The sequence below is a fragment of the Saccostrea cucullata genome, unplaced genomic scaffold (assembly GCF_032062105.1).
Source record: "Saccostrea cucullata isolate Sc308-1 unplaced genomic scaffold, CSIRO_AGI_Scuc_v1 ctg1432, whole genome shotgun sequence".
NCBI lineage: Eukaryota > Metazoa > Mollusca > Bivalvia > Ostreida > Ostreidae > Saccostrea > Saccostrea cuccullata.
Window position 1 is genome coordinate 229,141 of NW_026929305.1, and position 20,759 is coordinate 249,899.

General features: G+C 35.2%; 2 protein-coding genes across 2 annotated transcripts; one reads left to right on the plus strand and one right to left on the minus strand.

The window, feature by feature from the left end:
* Window positions 1–3,161: 3,161 nt before the first annotated feature.
* LOC134280398 (contactin-like) lies at window positions 3,162–20,596 on the plus strand. The gene is made up of 24 exons (XM_062762806.1): window positions 3,162–3,237; window positions 3,610–3,704; window positions 5,120–5,205; window positions 5,429–5,580; window positions 6,017–6,124; window positions 6,286–6,612; window positions 7,312–7,413; window positions 7,559–7,795; window positions 8,165–8,270; window positions 8,673–8,863; window positions 9,245–9,511; window positions 14,414–14,707; window positions 15,598–15,761; window positions 15,992–16,115; window positions 16,384–16,554; window positions 16,844–16,981; window positions 17,163–17,257; window positions 17,452–17,550; window positions 17,913–18,063; window positions 18,197–18,318; window positions 18,774–18,963; window positions 19,178–19,293; window positions 19,628–19,805; window positions 20,297–20,596. Exons 1-24 carry the CDS (start codon window positions 3,162–3,164, stop codon window positions 20,455–20,457), a joined length of 3,750 nt encoding a protein of 1,249 aa, XP_062618790.1. The 3' UTR covers window positions 20,458–20,596.
* On the minus strand, window positions 10,117–12,695 carry LOC134280397 (uncharacterized). The gene is made up of 2 exons (XM_062762805.1): window positions 12,582–12,695; window positions 10,117–12,252 (listed from the first exon to the last, which is right to left on the minus strand). The coding sequence occupies exon 2, from the start codon at window positions 12,231–12,233 to the stop codon at window positions 10,176–10,178; it is 2,058 nt and encodes a 685-aa protein (XP_062618789.1). The 5' UTR covers window positions 12,234–12,252; window positions 12,582–12,695; the 3' UTR covers window positions 10,117–10,175.
* Window positions 20,597–20,759: the final 163 nt, after the last annotated feature.

A 20,759-nucleotide genomic window follows, 5' to 3' on the forward strand; every position in this document is an offset into this window, starting at 1 on the left:
TTTGAAAAAGGCCACGTGCGTTTTGACAGATTTGTTGAACTCATAAGTCAGATTAAATAATCATTTCTATTTGAATTTAATTAATAGTTACCAGCATAAATTAAACTTGAAACATGCATCCCAGGAAGAAAACGGTGTCATTGAGAACGTGGAAATTTATTTGACAGGAAAAATCGCTATTTTCGAGATTCATTCAAATTGATATTAAATCTAAATAAAATTGAAATAAATTCCACATACTAAAGAAAGCAAGAATATTTGGTATTAAAATGTCGTATTAGAGCAGGAGAATCGGATGACATTAAGAACAATCGAAGAAATAGCCAATACAAGCTTAAATTAATTTTTATACTCAGCAACAATTAAATTTCAGACAGAAAAAAAATGTAGATTTTGCCGATATTCACTAGAATTTAATCGTACTTAAGAGACTCACCGTAAAACTCTCAGGGCACTTTCTTTGAGGTGTCTTCTACATGCTAAACTGGATTTTAATTTGATCTGTGATGTCCTTTGGGTTGTACAAAAATTTTCTATGTCGCTATTGATTTTTTTTTTTGTTTCAGAGAGTATATTAAATAAGCGTTTGTAAACGTGAGAGTTACAAATACCTCCACATACTGAAGCTTGAATGTGACGTTTGGGTCAAAGGTCAAGGTCATTTATCAAGGTCAAGGTTATCCAAAAAAGAAAAAAAAAAAACCACACACACAACACTGATATACATGAGATTAACACTTGAAGCTGAATCTAGGTAAAGGTAATGAATATTTCTTTATTACTTTTGAGCGAGGGTCAAGGTCAAAGGTCAAATGTCAAGGTCAAAGGTCAATGTCATTTTAACCAAAACCCATATATAAGAATTTTAATACTTTTCCAATGACCTTGACCTTTGACCTTGACCTTCTCTTCAAGGTCAAAGGTAGAAAGATCTCATGCATTGTCCCCATGTCTTTACAACCTGTCGTTAAAAAGTTTTTAGTTCTTCGCAAACATCAGAAACTGTAAGGAGCAATAACTACTAAAAATGGTTGACGAATCCTTTCGCAATGAATAGATTCAAGAGTCTACTAAATTAGTCGTAGACATTGTTGAAGGTTTCGAACATCTGCGGTTTACGGTTTCGGAGGAGTAGCGATAACAAGGGTTTACACTAAAAGGGGCATTAACTTTTAGAGGGGTCAATCTTAGGGGACAAGCATGAAATCCCTGAAATGGTTTTAAGAGTACATATTAAAGATGCAAAGATGTTTAAAATTTGTTGAAGAACAAAGGAGCTACAGAAAAAAACTTAATTTTTTTCATAATTTGAATGACCTTGACCTTTGACCTTGACCTACTTTTCAAGGTCAAAGGTCATAAGATCTCATGCAGTTGGTCCCAAATCTTTACCACTTGTCGTTTAAAAGTTTTTAAAAAAAATTTTAAGCTTTGAAACTTTCAGGGGCAATAACTACTCGAAGGAGTTTAGGAATTCTTTCACACTTCCCAGTTTGGAGAACCGACTAAATTAGTCGAAGACATTGGTGAAGCACGCGTACCTCTATGGTTTACGGTTTCGGAGGAGTAGCGATAACGAGCATTTCTTGCGAAAGGGGCAATAACTTCGAAAGGGGTCATAGTTCATATGCGTTGGGTCAAATCTGTTCCTAACTTTTTATGACCTTTACGATGAACAAAAAGTCCCTTCGATAAATGTCGAAACAAAAAATCAGCGGAAGAAAAATTATATAATAGGAATTTACAGAAGAAAAGCAATAAGTCTTTCCACAGAAAGGTGGAAAGACTTAATTAAACGATGTCATGCATTTGTTGGATAGACTTTCTCCATATTACCAGTCTATAGAGAGCTGACTGTAAGACTATCTCAGAGTTCATATACGAAGATAGGCTAACAAGTCGCGCAAAAAGTATACACTGTATGATTTATAGTTTAGACTGAAGATTTTTCGTTTTTATTGTTGAAAAGGTAAATTTTTTTATAACAAAACTTTCCTGTAAAATTTCTAGAGGCATAAAAATTATTAGATATAATTTACGAGAGAGAGAGAGAGAGAGAGAGAGATATGTTAATCTTTAATTCAAATGAATTGTAAAGAAGATGGGCGATCAAAGCGACCGAAATCCATATATATAGTGGGTTTTGATCCTTTCATTCTTTAAAGTTCACCTTCAAAGTTTGCGTGAAAACATACCTTTCCCGTTAACAAAAGCGTGGAGCAAAGGCCCATGCACTATACCTGAAAATTACACTTTTATGACACAATGCAACATTCGTATCTTTCGGAGAAATACTGAAGTCCACTTAGCAAAGGTCACAATATTAAGGGCCCTCGTGTGGCAAAAAGAAAGTACATTGTTAAAATGTATATAACGGTTATAATCATACACCTGAAATACAATATACATACACACAAGAGGGAAAGGGTTGCTTGATTGGTAGGTAAGACATACAAGTAGGGGAATACCCGAAATATTTTATATGAACATAAGCATTCGTTTTAGGTATCTATATACATCATATAATATATATGCATACATTACTATATCATATATACTTGAAAGTATCATAATTTTATATAATTAAAAAAAGTCACATTCCTAAAACTTATGCTAATGCTTTTTGTAAAAATTTTACATGATTCCTCGGATGTTGTGTACATATAACGTAGTGGTTAGTGTGCAAGAAATTGAAACTCGGATTTTTTATTGTTCGGATATTATATTTATCGATAAAAAAATGTTTCTATTTCTTTTGATAAAATCATTAAAATATGTTTTAATTTAAGATAAATCACATATCGGGCTGGTCAATTTAAATCGAGATGACATCAGGGGATGGGTGTTATTTAGGAGACATAAATAACATTATACATGTCCTGTTACCGTCCTCGGGTTGACTTCATTACATGTAATTTGTTCAATTTATTCCTATTTTTATTTCTTTTTTGTTTATTTGTTTATAATACAAATAGATATTATTTTAAAAATGTGAAAATATGATTTTGTTCATTTGTTTTTTACTACAAATGAATTATTTCATTTTCACATTAGCCGCAATAAGAGATTCGATCAATATTCTGATCGGGTTAGGATTTCAAATTCCCAATAGGTGGCGCTGTAGACCGCGCCAAAACTTCAATTCTTTGTTTACAGTTAAAATGCCACTGAAGATAACGGGATTCCTGTTTTGCATAGTTTTAAACATTTGCAGTGTGAATCCTTTGCCCATTTTTGGTTTGTTTGTTCCTTTTTAATTACTTTTTACCTAATTACCTTTTTACCCTATTATATCAAGTTATTACAAATCTTATAACGGATGGAGTGAGCACGAAGGAAAATTCCCAACTGACAATAATCTTTTTGGATTATGATACATTCCATATCACAGGGACTTGAGACAATCTTAGAAAAAAACGGGTATATAGTATAATAGGGGAGCTATATACCCGATTTTTTTTCTAAGATTGTTTCAAGTCCCTGTGTTCCATATTCATGATATTGGATAGAAATTTACTGCGTAATCAAATTAAGAATAGTGAATGCACAATGATTTTTTTTCACTGTAAAGTTGAAATAAATGATAAATCTTAACTGATTGTTTCCTAGATTGTCCATCTGAGTGGATTGAGTATGCTGATCATTGCTACAAGTTTGTGTTTCATCCAAAGCGCTCATATCTAGGAGCTCAAGAATTCTGCAAGGTATTTTTAATTGAAATGTCTGCGTCATATCAGCATACATGTATTTGATAGTTTATGATCAAATTCTATACTATATGCAGGTCCAGCACAATCTCTTGATTAAGCTATATAGCTTGATTTAGCTATAAAGCTTTATAAAGCTATTCATAATAGCTTGATTAAGCTACGTGTATTTTATCAAGCTCACTTGAATGGTGTGTTTGCATATTTCAGAGTAAGAAGTTATCAGCCATAGGTGAAATTCCATCTATATATTGATATAATGTAATTGACTTCCAAAAGAAACTTCTTGATGCAAGTACAATGTACTTTGGAGAAATTCAAGAAAATATACCCCGGGGTAGTTCTAGTTTCATGAGAAAATGAGAAATTCAGTAATTTTACATAAGGCCAGGTAAAATTAATCTTTAGATTCTCATCCTAATTTGCAAAAAAATTGGGGCGGGTGGGCGGATTTTATTTTTTATTTTTTATAATTGTTAATTTATATATAGGCCTAAGTATCAACAAAACAATGGACGCCCCGTACACATTTTTTTCATTATCTTAATGCAAATATGAAAAGATTTAATTCTTTTCATATTCTTTTAAATATTTAAAGAAACTTTTTGCTTTAAAAGTTAATTATTTATTGTTAATTAACAAATTATCAAGTACACATTATACGGCACACCCTGAACAAAATGAGGTGGGGATACCAATAAATTGTGTATGCGTGACTTATTTTGCAAAATCTATAAAAATGTTCTAATAATTATTCTACTGAAAAATCTAGGCCTTCTCTTATGTCTGTCTACGATGTTGTAAATTCTTTTTTTATTTCAAAGCTAAGTCACACAGCTGGAGATCGTTATATGTAACTTGACCAGGTGTCATTTTCCTCGTCTATTTTTACTTAGTTGCAATCTCTCTACATAGTTGCTCCTGCCAGTGATGGTATCTATATGTGTTTATGCTATTTTTTCTTCTCTGCCTTCTCTATACTGACAAATTATCTTTTCCTTACACATTTAAACTGCTTTTATTGCCGATTTTTCTCCATTCTTCACACGGCGTTTTTGCTATAAATAGCGACACGCGACTTTTAATATAGACGGGAGATAAATTAAACTTTGACCCAAATTCTTACTGAATAAAAATACATGAAAATACCCAAAATTCAAAATAAAAAACATCGGGGCGGGACATTTTGAGAGGGGCGGGCGGGGATGAGAATCTAAAGATTAATTTTATATGGCCTAAAGAATAAATTCTAATTTCTATAGAATATGGTGCTAGCTATAGCAAAGTCGTATGCCATTGCCATCCTATTTTGCAACAATTAAATATGTTCACTGATAATGAATTCAGACACATAAATCTTAATTATAATTTGTAGATTTATTCATAATTTTCACATTGATTTTCTGATGTAGGAAAATGGAGCTGAAGTTTTGGGTGTGGAAAGTTTTGCTGAACACATGTTTGTTCATGGCTGGTTACTTAACTTTGACATGGAGAGGCAAGTATAGTACTGCACTGGTGTAAATGGGAATGGTACACCCTCGTCAAATATGTTCTTATGAATTATTTACTGAACATAATGGAGGTCAGTGTATAAACTGTCATCCTAACGTGAATTAAATATTGATTGAATTCAAGAATTTGACTTCATAGTAAATGGTTATTAATGCTACAGGGATTGTGATAATAAGATGTGTCCATTTTAAAAACTGCACTTTCAGAAACAGTTGGTACACCAGTGGAGTTGCTTCCCTTGAGCAAGATAATTTCCTGAACTTGGACAATTTAGACATCCAGTTGAGTGGAAATATACAATGGACTACATACTCGGATCACAATAACCATGGATTGCATATCATCTACAAATATTCTGGTATACAAGTTGTTTTCTGATATGTGAATTTTTTTATTCTATGCATGTCGGGTGCCTAAACTCAATAGTTCAACATTTATTTTCTGTGTATTCACAAAAAATTTCCAAAGGGGGAGGAATTTAAATTTTCGTTGTATTTGTGGTAAGTTGTGACCCAGAAATTTATGTAGTTGACAAAGTTTTAAAAATTACAAATAAAGTGTCAAGTTTTTCTGCCAAACACAAAATTCAATCCTGTTGAATGGGTACTTGTTCTGTCAACCATGAAAATTTAGCTTCACAAAAATAAATGATTTTCACAGTAGACATAAAATATGCATTATGTACCTGTGTTAAGATGTAAAATTGTGCAGAATTACTTCACAAATCATCAGAGTTAAAAAATTAATACTATGTTTTACTTGCGATGAATTTTAATGTATGAAATTATTTACAGACGGACAGTACAGCTGGAGTAAGGGAGATGGCAGTAACTTGATGAGCTACATTTGTGAAATTCCAAAGAATGAAGTCTACAGAATACTACAAGATTCAAGAGACTTCAGTTAGTGTGACCTAAATATGTTTAGCATTGATGATCATTTTTCCTTCATTCTTTAACCCTAACCTCTTCTTCACCCTTTGGGAAGAAGGAGAGGGATACAAAAAATGTTTTAAAAGTACAGGCTTTTTACAAAAATTTATACCTTTTTTTTTATATAACAGCATATGGAACAGACTTTCCAGATGAGGAGTCGGCACCCAAGGGTCCAACGTTCTATTTACTCCCCTCAGACACTGAAATTCTAGGATCCACCTCAGAAGTCTACCTAGAATGTGCTGCTACTGGGCTCCCACAGCCCATGTATCGGTGGACTGTTATGCGGGACAGTGGGCAGGCCCAGTCCTTGGTGGGCCCACGGTACACAGTGACCAATGGCCGGGTCAGCATCGACAACCCACAGGTGACAGTGGACGGAGGAAAGTATCAATGTATGGCTCAGAATAAGTTTGGAGTTATTCTTACCCCACCTGTAGTGCTGGCTTTTGCAGGTTTGTAACCTTTATGTCACTGATATCTTTATTTCTTGTGATAATTTTGCTTGAGGAAGGTTATATTTTAAGCATTGTTTGATTTGGCAGATGACCATTCTTTCCATATTTATAACATTTGCATCCTTAAAACTGTAAGTTTGAATAATGCATAATCATTTTTATTAAAATTAGAATTGTTTAACTGCATCTCCTTCCTTAAATGCTTTGTTTACTTGCCAGATTGTTACTGAATCATGCAGAACACTGATTAATTATGCTCCCCTTCAAAGAAGGGAGGGCATATTGCTTTACTGCTGTCTGTCAGTCGGTCGGTCTTTCTCTCGGTCCACCACCAGTTTCCGTTCACTTTTTCTGTAGAGGTTGCACACATTGAAATGAAATTTGGTATACAGATTTATTCTAAGAATATCTTGATCGAGTTCTGTCTTGGGTACAATAAGACAATTTTGGACAGAGTTATGCCCCTTGGACTTAGAAAAAATCCAATAATTTGCAGTTTCTGTTCATTTTATTCGCAGAGATTGCACATATTGCAATGAAATTTGGTATACAGATTTATCATAAGAATATCTAGGTCAAGTTTTGATTTGGATACGATCGGACTATTTTGGACAGGGTTATGCCCCTTTGACTTAGAAAAATTCCAATAATTTAGGGGAGGGGGCATAAGTGTTTTACAAACATCTCTTGTTTTAGATTTAGGAGAATTTTCCAATGTTGATACGGCCCCTGTTCGTCCTTCTGAATACCAGGGAACATCCATACAGTGTCCAAAGATATCCTCCACTTCCAGTCTACGTAAGTTTCACTGCTTAATAAAGGGTGAAACTCAAGAGCTGAAAAAAGTTACAAGATTAGTCTATTCATCCTGGCTCTATATCTTGCATGTTATCCATTTTGAAAAATATTGCTTTAAAAATAACATATTTTTTCTTATCTACAGCTATAAGTTATAACTGGATAAAGGACCAGACAAAGCCAGTAAATTCTCAGTTGACTCCCTACGTGTTTATCTCAGGGGACGGACAGCTTTATTTCTCGGAGGTGACACGGGGAGATAATGGGGTGTACTACTGCATGGCTACCCTGACAAATCCCACCAACAGAGATAACTACATGGGGTCCTTCCAGTCTCCCAGTCGTATCAGTACGGGGATTCCGTTAGAAGTCCTAGGCTCTCGTAAGTCAACAACACTGAAATACCTCAGGGGCCCATTTTACAGACTGAAGAACTTACGCCTAAGACCAAAAACTTTAGTTTACTGTAACATTTTTCAAAAATTTTATTTAAAATTGCTAGCATTAAAGTATCTTTTTACATATCTTTTAGAAAGATTAAAACCATTTTCTATACAGGTATATAATATAAATAAGAAAGTTATAAGCAGAATTAAATTTTGGTCTCTAGTCGTAACTTGTAAATTATTTTGTTAAACCGACCCTAGGTGTTTTAAAAAGAGACTCTCATGTTGAGATCATACCTTTTTCAAGGCAAGGTTGAAATAATTTGAAAAGTTTAGCTAGATAATACACAGTCTTTAATTTGCAGCTTCGGGAATATTGAGTGTTCAGATCCCAGACAGTTTTGTGCAAGTGTTTCCAAGGCAACCAGTAGTAGGAAGTGATGTCAAGTTGGAATGTTTTGCATATGGAAGGTTTATGTTTAATTTCATACCTTTGATAAATAATATTTTGTGACTGAAATCCTGAATATTTACATTGAAATGTTCAATAATTGTTTGAGGGCAGTTGACGTTTATAACATATTGCTTCTTGAACCGATGGAGGCATGGTGGTTAGAAGAGTTGTAAACTTTTTTAGTTTCATCAAATATAAAAAAAAATGTTGTTATAAAGGTCATGTGATCAATGCCCAAATCATGGGCCAATGACAGGTATTGGAAAAAGGACATCTGCAAATTCAAAAATAAAAATTCAATACATGTAATGACATCAAAAACACAAGAGTATGAAGTATGCAGTGCCTGTTGCAATAATTCAAATTACATTTAATGTCTTATGACAGTTAATTGAAAATATTGTAAATTTATTTGTTAGTGGCCCTTTAGTGTATCAGTGGACCGTCCCCTCTGTGAGAGACCAGCGGACCAGATTCAAGTACCTGGACAGTAACCGAGTACTGACCATTGCGGAGGTCACTCTTCAGGACACGGGGGTCTACTCCTGTATCTGTAGCAGCAGGCGGTCAGGCACCAGGGACCAAAAGGATTTCCAACTCTACATAGAGTGTGGGTATTGATGATTGAAAAAAAAATATTTATGCTCTTGAGTCTTGACAAAGAGCATAATAGCTTTTGGGATGCATAACTTTAAGATTAGACAAGTTTTACTGAATTGTAGAAAATTGACTTTTCAATTTTAAAACAAATGCTTGAGCAGGTGGTTAAACCTGTTAGTACCAAACTATTTTGGATATGATGACTGAGGATATAATATTAAGTCCATTTTGTCTGTCTCTCCACAACTCTAATAGCAAGAGTCATTCAAGATCATCATTTGAAAAAGATTTTATATTTGGTCAAAGATTCTAATCATTCTTATTGGTTAAATATAATTCTTCCCCTTTTGTAGGCTTTATGGGATATAAATTTCTAAAATTTTCTTTGTAGCAAAGCCCCTGTTTTCCGTAGGACTGAGTGACCAGCACGCTGACAAGGGGGCAGAGCTGACCTGGAGGTGTCAGGCTTACGGGATTCCACGGCCCACGTACACCTGGTACAGGAACGGTCAGCTGTTGTCCAGTACCATGGAAATGACCATCACGGGGAACGTCCTGGTCATCCATAGTCTGAAGGGGGACCAGGAGGGGATGTATCAGTGTATGGCCAGTAACACCCACGGAGTGTCCACAAGTAGTGGCCAGCTCAGGGTTCTCTGTAAGTGCCCTCCCCTCTTCTCTCCATCTCACACATACTAAGCAGAAATTTTAGTGAAGATTCAGTTTTGGCATTTTTAACGAGATTAAAAAGAGATTGCTAAATTTAAATATAGCTCAAAATTTATTTTGCATTGGACGGTTATTATCTTTCATGCTTCGAAAATTGCTTAAATTACTTTTCATTAAAAATTAATACATACATGTACTGATAAAAGAACAAATAACTTAATTGTATCTTGCGAAAAATTCAGTTTGTATGGTATACATTTTAAATCCTTTTCTCTATCCTTGCATAAAGGGAGATAATCCAGTTGAAGGTTTTATGTAGTTCTTTATACCATTGACATACTCATTTAAGTAATTTTCGGTCATGCGGTGTTTCTTTTTCCTTTCAGTAACCATTGACATACTCATTTAAGAGTTGGGATATTGCTTTGTGAGCTCGTTGCTGTTGAAAGAAAAACAAGATAATTTTACAATTGATTTACACATATATCTCCTAAATTATTATTTTTTGAAATAACACAATATTATGATTGTAGTATAAAGCCATGAATTGCAGCATCAATGTAGATTAATTTCACAGACAGTAACAAAGCCTATACATAAAAACAGAAACTTCAACATTTTAGAGGTTAGATCATTTACACCTGTATTAGAAATCACACAGGTGTCTGGACTATTGATGGATGTAAAGCAGACAAACATCTCCTGGGAGGTGAATGACCTTGGCTGGGTTTTATGTATTCAATGACCTTGACCTCTCCTGTTTTATATGACCCCACCCAGAGCCTGCCTTCTCTATCAATACTCAGCCCCGTTGGCTGCTCTAGCTGACAATCATCAATACATCTCAGAAACTGGCCGTTCTGATCCAGGACATGAAGACAGTCATTCATCTGGTCAGTCACGATGATACGTCCAGCGGAATCCGTCACCACCTGACCAGGAACAAATGGTTTGGTCAGCCTTGCCTGTGTGCCATTGTAGCGGAACCTTTCTTTCCCTTTATTGTCAACAACCAGCATCATTTTTGCATTGAGATCGGCAGCACAAATATCCCTGTTGATGTTTTCTGTAATGTAGATGGGACGCTCTCCTTCTTTGAAGAGGTAGTTTTCGTAGTTGAAGTCTTTTTCGATCTCCTGTTTTTCCTCTAGAAGATGATAGCGTACAATTTTGTGATGTCTGTTATCCGCTGTGAACATCCCGACAAGCATGTCACCCGACCTGGTGATACAAAGTGTGTATGGATGCCATCCCTTGAGGATGGGAAGCAAAGTTTCACTTATTCCATTCCGAATGATATTAACAGCTCTTTCATTGATATCGGTGTAAAGAAGTTCTCCGTTCTGAGTCACAGCAATGTCTCCAGGAAAATACTTACATGTAGTAATCACAGTTTCTTTAGGGAAGCCTTGTATATCAATGCGGCAGATATTCTTGCTTTCTCCACATATCCAGGCTTCATATGTTCCTAAGCACGCCACAGCATTCAGATTGTTAACTCCGGTTTGAGTCGCGGATATCACTTTAGATTTGTGGAGCAGCTCCACTGCTGACAAAGAAGAACTTGTGGTTACTTTTGTTGAATTGGATATTACAATAGTCCTGTGTAGATGCATTTTGTTAGGCAATGATTTCGAGAAAATATTCTTTCTTGCGCGTATTTTGGACACATTGTGGGCTTTATTAAGTACATGAGGAACTGGTCTCAAGGATAAAATATCTGCTTGTGATTTAAATTCAACACTGTCTGGCAAATCTTGAGATGCCAATGAAGAGTCAGTAGATACAACTGTTGTTGACAGGGTAGAATCGATTTCCAGTGCTATTGGGATATGGGGGTTAAGTGTACATTTTTTGAAATCTTCTTGATCTGGAATACAAGCAACAGCTTCAACTTTGTCATTAACTTTCCCATCAGTCTGTGTAAATGATGCCTTTATTTGGTCTATTTCGAAACAGAGTTCTTCCCCTTTTTTCAGGCTTGTTTGAATGGTAGTAACTACTGTATCCGTGATGGAAGTTCGTTTGATGTAGTCCTGGAGTTTAGACTGGTACTTGGTAACAACAGAGGCCTGTTTGGACATCAGGAGATCCCTATTCACCTGAACACTGTGGCACAGCTCTTGGTGCAGCTGTTTTAGTTTCGTCTGCTGCCATTTTAGAGTCGCAATATATTTATCTTTATCACTGTGAATCTTACTTTTGACTTTATTGAAGAAGCCATCTACCTCCTGGTGCCATATTCTCCTCTGAATTTCTGCCTCTCGGTGTATCTGTTCATATTTAACTGGTGCCTTTGAGATTTTGGAAACAATTTTTTCATTCTCCTGCTTACAGTGAGGTATCACTACTTTCCTTAGCTCCTCCATGTCAGATTTAATTTCGTCTCGTTTTAAGCAGACAAGTTGAACGATCTCCATCAGTTGATGGTGACTGTGGGACTTGATCACACATTTCATACAGACAGGGATTTCACAAAACTGACACTGGGCCTCACAGATCTGGTTAGGGTGCACAGAGCAGTGGGGGAACATCAGCTCATTTCTGTATTGGAACGGCACTATTTCGTGCGTCTGGCACTTCCTTCCATCTAAATGTTCATTGACACAGGCCTTACACAGGTTGACTTGACAGTTATTACAGAATTTCTGGGGTGTGGCTTTTAAACAGATATCACAAGTGATCACCTCCTGTGCTATTGAATGTTCCATTTTTGTTTGCAAGGAGAATCTAAAATTAGAGATTTGAATTAATTTATTCTGCTGAATCACTGCTTCGCGTATGTACTATATGAATGAATCATAACATAATAAAACCTTGAATTGTTTATAACGTAATATTAAATGAGAATGAATATGAATTGCCTTGTGAAATATAGATTGCCCCAGGTATTTTTCTTTAAAATCACCTATGTAATTCAATCATTAATATTCAGGAGAAACCAGGTAAGTTTTCATTAGGCATAGTTTCTCTTGGACAAATTACCATAAATAAACAAACCGAACTGTTACATCCAAAGTAAAGACAAAAGGTAGATATGACACATTTATTTACATTACCTGTATTGTTATTCAGGTGTAAAATGCTAGACCTCCATAGATGTCATGCTATTTGATCACAGTAAGAGTTTTCTTTTGCTTCGACAGGGAAATTGAGAGGTTATCTTATTGTGTTTACAGAATTTTACTGCTGCGCATTTAAACAGCAGGGTAGCCTTATCACTGTTTGCATGCACTAAGCCCATTGATTTTCTGACTTATAAAAAAAGGATTATAGGGGCATTCTCTATATGGCATTTGTTTATTGAAACAGATATAAGCCTGGATTTAAAAAAAAAACAACAATCAATTATGCAATTTTTAAAATTATAATTTAAATATGAGCTGGGGGAGGGGGTTGTGTTATATATACAAAGATAGAGAAACTATTTTCTTTCATAACAAGATGTGTTTGTGAAACACTATGTGCCTGGCGGCAACAAAATTCGGGAAAAAAAACTATTTTTAGCATTTAGGTCACAGTAGAGCTCACAAGGTCATTGACCTTGGTGTCATTTGAAAGAACGTAATAAGTGGAGTATGCATGCCAAATATGAAGTCTCTATTTCCTGTGGTTCAAAAGTTATGGCAAAGGTTTAAAAAGGCTATTTTTAGCATATAGGTCACAGAAAAGGTCACTGACCTTGGTGCCATTTTGAAGAACTTATTTAGTGGAGTATGCGTTCCAAATATGAAGTCTCTATATCTTATGGTTCAAAAGTTATAATAATAATAATAATGATTGTTTTTATATTTAGCGCTTTTCTAGCATAAATGCTACTCAAAGCGCTTTACAATTATTACCCCAGCAGACCATAAACCCCAGCAGACCATAAAAATCCATCATCTTTCTCAGTGCAAGCTGCCGTTAAGGCACTAGAACACTAACATTCTGACAATATCTTTCACTGTCTATAGCCAGGTACCCCTTTTACACTTGGGTGGAGTGGGGAAATTTGTGTAAAGTGTCTTTCCCAAGGACACAACGTCGACTTGCCGTGGCCAGGATTCGAACTCACAACCTTTCGGTTTGGAGTCCAGCACCTTAACCAATAGACTATCGACGCCACTTATGTTGAAAGTTTTAAAAAGCTATTTTTAGCATACAGGTCACAGTCAAGGTCACAAGGTCATTGACCTTGGTGCCATTCAAAAGAGCTTAATTTATTGGAGTATGCATACCAAATATGCATGGTTCAAAAGTTATGGCATAGGTCAAAGGTGACAACAGACAGACAGACAAACAGATAAACAGACAAACAAAAGACAAAAACAATATTTGCCCCGAACTACATGTATTGAGTCGGGCACATAAAGAGTTAAATTTGCACAGTTCCTTGGGGAAGGTATTTAATGAATTAAGTTGAGGAGGGTGGGGGTGGGGTGGGGGGATTTGAAGTTTTACCTAAGAATGAGCAGAGCTACAGTGCACAATAAACTTAAAACAACAATTATTTTTGAAAACTTTATTCTTGATTGGTCATCCTTAACTATTAATTTTTGTTACTGAGGACATATTTTATCAAAATTAATGGTTTGGACTTTGGAGGATGAAATACCGGTATTAGCAAGTGAAACATTTTATAATAAAACTAAAATCATCATTTACTCATGTACTTAAATAATTCTAGGAAAGTCTGCTGACTTGGTAATTTATAAGTTTGTCAAAATCTTTTGGAATGAATGCTCAAGTTCATAATGTTACAATGTGCCTTAATTTGATTTCTTAATTGAATGTAAAAATAATAACAAATTTTCTTTTTAAAAGACTCTCCTTGCAATAATGATTTCTAAGATTATCTGAAATTGCCTTACATTCAATACTAGATAGTTAATGTCTGTATTTTACACAGCTATTCCACCAACATTCAAAAAACACCCCTTACAATCCACCACCCTTGGATCATTGGGAGGATCCGTGACTATTCTGTGTCACCCAGAAGCTGCCCCCCGCCCTAACATCACCTGGCTGTACAACGGAGAGGTCATTCCTCTCCCACAGGAAGGGACCCCCTCTCACCTTGAGCCACTGACCAGTGGTCATCTACGGATTGTCAATGTGAGTTACACAGACCAGGGAGGCTACACTTGTAAAGCCGTTAATATTCATGGGTCTGCACAGAGCTTTACTCAGCTGAAAGTGTTGGGTAAGTTTTTTTCTTTTGTATTTTTAAAAAGATTTTCCCTATGGTGACATATTCAGGTGTTTGTTGAAAATTTTATTAAACTAAGGAGAAATCTCAGTAATGGAGTTGAAGACACCATATCTAGTTAGATGCCCCCTCTTTTGATCCATCCAGAACATTAATATCAAAGTCTGATTTAGATTTATTCTGGGGGATGGTGGATTTTTTTTAAAAATATGCAAGCAAATAAAAAGATGTGCCTGTAGCAAAGGATATTGGCAATATTTTGATGCCCTGTTCACACGACGAGTTTAATTCGCAGTAATTTAATGCGAAGTTAATTAATGCAAATCAAATTAATGCGAATTAAATTGCGTTCACACGACAGCTAATGCGAAGTAAACTAATGCGAATTAAATTTTTTCTTCTACAGTCAGGCGTCAGTAAGTCTATTATGACGTCATTTGTAAATCACGTCATGTATACAGAGCCATCCTTTGATACATCATGTAGTGGCTACAGGTATTCATTGATTTTAGAGATTAACATACTTTCCCTCAATATTTCAACCAAATATAGCACAAATACCTATATATAGCTACCAACACGTGTCCTGTGACTTAATTCTGGCCTTACACATGCGTCAAAATTTAATTCGAATTAGCTTCACTTAGCGTTCACACGGAGCTAATGCGAAGTAATTTAATGCGCAGTAAATTAATTCGAATTAAACTAATTCGCATTAAATTCTCCATGTGAACGCTAAGCGAAGCTAATTCGCAGTAGCTTTACATTTTATTCGAATTAAACTCTCCGTGTGAACAGGGCATTAATATATCCCTGTACATTATATTTAGGTAAAGAATTAACATGTGATGCATGAAATGAAGCCACCTTGTTATATATTACAGACAGGACATTGATTGTGGGGCGGCCGGTAGACACCACTGTAGTGGTCAATAGTACGGCCGTACTTCTCTGTCGGGCCTCCTACAGCGCTAGTCTGGACCTCGTGTACGTCTGGTCATTCAATGACCGGAAGATTGACTTCCACCAGGATACACACTATAACATGGTATATTAAATCAAAACTGACATTGGTTTATTTGAGTAAACTCCTATTTATGGTATTGATAAATGAATAGGTGGTTGAGAAACATATTGGTATTGGAAGTGAATTACATGTACCATCTGTTTAAACAGTAGTGAAAATGAATTCTGATAGATTTATGACATCATTATTAACAGGGAAGAAATTGCCATCTGTTATAGGATATGGATATACTTGTGATATTTTTCTTACAGAGAAGTCCTTACACAGGAGATCTGTACGTTGTGGGGGCACAGTTAAGTCACGCTGGTGTGTACAAATGTACGGCCACTACACAGCTGGACTCTGACACCTCATCAGCTACTCTTACTGTTCTGGGTAATTACCTTTCACATTGTAAGTAATTGTTATATCCTTAAGTTCATGCTGCAAGTAATTGTGCAGGTAATTACTATACATTTAATGTTGCAGGTAATTGTTAACTCTAAATGTTCTTATAATCTCATGTTCTTGGTAATCCATAAACTTTTAATGTTATAAGTATCGGTAATTGTTGGAAAAGGGGTATTGTAAAAAGGATTGCAATGCTAATTTTTATTAAATACATGTACATGTATGGTAAAATATTTTAATTTTTTTTAAATAGGACCCCCTGGTGAGCCTGTGGGAGTCCATGTTATCAAGGGACATAACTCTGTTGATCCTTATGGACTACAGTTGGCATGGCAAGATGGGGCCACCAATGGGAGACCTATACAAGCTTACGTGATCTCAGCCAAGTCCAATCATTCCAACAGTAAATGGAACATCATTATGAGTGAGTGAAAGATTATTCTACTCTTATAAATCTTGTACATGCATATCTACAGTTTTAAGTTAGATGTGATTTATTCAAATGACATTCATAAATTTTTTAAGTTGCTTCAGTGTGTTCATGATTGCAGTGTAACAACCAGGCAACTAGGCCTAAATGTAGAATTACACCTGCTTATTATAATGTTCATTTTCAAATTCCTAAAAAATTAGACTTATAAATTAGAGTTAACAGTTCTATTTCTTTGTCAGACTCTTAAAAATTTTTGCTACTTTGTAATCATTAAGTACAGATGCACCTATCAGTTCAGTGGTGGTAAAAGATGAATTAAGGTCGGTCAGCATAAAACACTTAAATCCTGGATCCTCCTATCGCTTCAGAGTCTCAGCCATCAATCAGTTTGGAGAGGGATCAGCCAGTACCACCTCAGGTGAGTGGTCAAAACTTACCAATGGTCAAGTTATTTTCAATATGGAATCAAAAGATTTTGTAGTGAAATCAAATTATTTTATTGTCAAGCATTATGCAAGAGGTGGCTTAGTTGTAAACATAACATCAAAGAAATTTGAAGGGCCTTTGAACTCGAACTAAACTGATTGTCTTTCTTTTAGATGAGTACCCTATTCCTGGTTCTGCACCATTTAAAGCTCCAGCAAACATCAGAAGAGGAAAAGGAAAAGTTGGCACTTTACATATAATATGGGAAGTATGTAAAATCTGTTTCTTGCTTAAGGTTTCAATTATAATCCTTGACCTAAATTGCATACATAAAATTTTCTTAAATCTGTGACTTCATCTTTTAATTGTGAAATCCCAAAACTGTGAAAGAATTAAAAAAAAAAACCATATGCTTCAGGAGAAATGTTTTAATGTCCCTCATTCTTTGATTTTACATTGTAGCCCCTTCCCCCTGAGGACCGGAATGGTTGGGGTATTGGTTATATTGTAGAATGGAGGCTTCCTAGACAGGACATTCGGACAGAGAACGCTTGGGAAAAGGTAGTCAAATAACACAATGACCAGATATTTTTGTAAAAGTTTTTTAACATCTTAATTGATATACATCTGTTTGTTTGCAGTAAAAACTTTTACATTTATACCTCTGCAATGAAAGAGGATACACTGGAATCACATTCTCTGTCAGACTGTTTATTGACTTTTTGTCTAAAGTCATAAGCTGAAGCTTAAGCTCAGAGTTAAGTTCATTTTTGCTTATTTCAAGGGGTATGTGTCTCCAAATTGAAACAGTTGAAATGGGTATATCCGTCAATGGATCTGTCAATAAATGCATATTTTTATTTTGATTCTGCAGGGGTGTCAGTCCAGTGCAATCAGTTTAAGTTGAACCTGTCTCTTTGTAGAAAATCCTGCCAGATAACAGGAGTGAGTTTGTGACAACCATTGCTGGGACAGATCAGTACTACATTCAGTATGAAGTGAGAGTGACGGCCTATAACATGTTTGGTGTGGGGAGACCCTCCCCAGTACAGTACATACACTCCGCTGATGACAGTAAGGCTCCTTCCCTCTTAAGGGATACAAACTTTGTGAAAGAATTGATATTTGTTAAGAAGAAGAAATTAAGATTTACCAGCTTGATGGAGCCAGTTTAAACTTAAAGCAAATTTTTATTTTGATCTTTCAGTTCCTGTGGCGGTGCCTGGTTTGGTGTGGGTGGAGGCCTATAACAGTACAGCCCTGACAGTACACTGGGACCAGGTCCCTGACAACAGAGAGAGCATGAAAGGGAGGCTCAGGGGATACAAGGCAGGATAAACTTAGATTCCTTACAATAAGTACCATACTTAGAAGTCTTGTAGAATAAGTACTTTAAATTTCTGTACAATAAGAACTTCGAAAGCTCCTCAAGGCAGTGTACATGGATAACATTTGAATGAAAATGGTCAAACCTTGTTATCTCAAATGTGAATGGACCAATGAAAATCATAAAGAATTTGAGGAGTTGAGACATCAAGACTAAAACATACAAAGAAAAACTCACCTCCTTATATCTGTTGGTATTGAAATATATAGGTTTAGGATATTTTGAAATTATTTTATATTTTGGAGGGGGAAAAATTAGAAAATCAAGATGTAGTCTGTGTATCTTAATTGAGTTGTACAATTTAAATCCTTCTGTCTTTCGGAGTTGCTGAATTATCAAAATTATAATCTCTTAAGTTATGAAGAAAAATATAATTTGAATTTAATTTGTTGAGCAGGTGAATTACTGGCGACGATACGGAGAGGACGAGAACCAGGCAATCCAGGCCAGTTTTAGTGGACAGGCTGACCACGCTCTTATTATTGGCTTACTGCCAGATACCTGGTACTACGTTACTGTACAGGTGTATAATGATGCTGGAGATGGACAGAAAAGTGAGAATTACCCTCAGAGAACATTTAGAAGAGGTAAATACTACAGGCCATAGAAAGGGTTAACTTGTAAACACGTTATAAAAGAATTCAAATGTATTTATGTTAAATATATGCATGCAAAGCAGATTTCTGTAACTATAGACATAGGTATTTCGATAATAAAACAAAAATTCATACATATATTAGTGTATATTGTGGTCTTATTTTCAACTTTCTTTATTAAATCCGTGTAATATTTCTTTCATAGCACCCCATATGTACCCCACAGAAGTTTACGTCCACTCGTACAGTTCAGACTCTGTCAAGGTCACATTTAGGGGCGTGTCAACTGAAGTGGAGGAGGAACCATTAAGAGGATACAAGGCAGGGATACAATTTTAATCTCCCCTCCCCTTCCTAAGTTTGAAGTTAGGGTGGAGATATTAATTTTGATTAATTTCTCTTCTCCATTTTCACATTCATATTTAATAGAAGACTGAGTGTAAATGGTTAAAGATATAATAATATCATTAATCAATTAAAATCACAGTTTTAGTAGGGTTTTATTTCTGCCAAGACTTCAGCTTATTGCATTTCAACCACAAAAATAAATATGGTACATTTTTAATATGATTGGTTTCAATTTTTTAAAAATATATATTAATTGGATCCAATTAAACACAGTTAGATATTATTTCTTTTCATGTCTGGATTTCAGATCCGTGTTTGGGAGATGTCAGATGATGTACGACAGGCTTACGACATTGATGTTGGTCGGACAGTACAGGGCATAGTGACTGGGATCAAGAAACACTCGGTGTACAAACTAAGGGTCCTGGGGTACAGCAGGGGAGGAGACGGCACCATGAGCTCCCCACCCACCTACTTCACTCTGGGTAAATATTTACAATACATATACTTATGATATACAGTAAAACTCATTTAGTGCGAACACTGATATTGCAAATTCACTGATATAGCGAAGTTGTCGTTGATCCCCAGATGCATAAATTTAACAATTCCTTATACGTATATAATGAATCACGTATATTGCCAAGTAATTTCATAATTCCCAGTGACTTTGTTATAAGAGAGTTTTGCTGTACATATTTTATTACATACATTTAACATCATTATTAATTCACAGTTTTTAGTTCCCCTCAACAAAGTTAGGGGAATGCATTTAGTATGTTTCAGATTAATGACCAGGTTAGTGGTTTTTGGAGCTGATTCATTCTAAAGTAACTGTAACAAGACCTATGACCAAACTTGCCAATAAAATACTAAGTTCAAAAATTCAATTACATGTAATTGAGATCAATGGAATAATAGTATATATATCAATAAAGTAATGATAAATGAAACCATTGATGATTTATAATTGCAGGTGGCTACATCTTCTTTGATAGTACCAGTACTGTAGTACTACCAGCCAGAAGTTGTGGGAGTACTTTGTTCTCAATCTCAGTCACTTCACAATCAGTACTACTCGGAATGGTAATAACAGTGCTACTCAGATTGAGTGAACTTTTCCAGAAATCTTTGTAAATTAAATACAGATTATATGGACTAATAAATTCAAGAGGGAAGTTTTCAAAATGTAACCCTATTTATATATATTTTCAGTTTTATGAGTTATATTTCCGTATATTTATATGTCTTTCATACATACAATTATTTTTTGTAATTTATAAAAACTCAGTTTTATGAGTTATATTTCCATAGATTTATATGTCTTTCATACACACAATTATTTTTTGTAATTTGTAAAAACATGCTATATGTGATATATGATACATGTATGATAAACAATGTGAAATCCACTTGTCTTTCAGCATTCAGCATATATA

What these genes read in the sequence shown, in the direction of transcription:
- LOC134280398 (XM_062762806.1), top strand. Translation starts at nt 3,162, where the DNA reads ATGCCACTGAAGATAACGGGATTCCTGTTTTGCATAGTTTTAAACATT. An exon ending in AGCTACTCTTACTGTTCTGG is followed by an intron (nt 16,116 to 16,383) that starts GTAATTACCTTT and finishes TTTTTTAAATAG; the next exon opens with GACCCCCTGGTGAGCCTGTG. An exon ending in CATACACTCCGCTGATGACA is followed by an intron (nt 18,064 to 18,196) that starts GTAAGGCTCCTT and finishes TTGATCTTTCAG; the next exon opens with TTCCTGTGGCGGTGCCTGGT.
- LOC134280397 (XM_062762805.1), bottom strand. Translation starts at nt 12,233, where the DNA reads ATGGAACATTCAATAGCACAGGAGGTGATCACTTGTGATATCTGTTTA.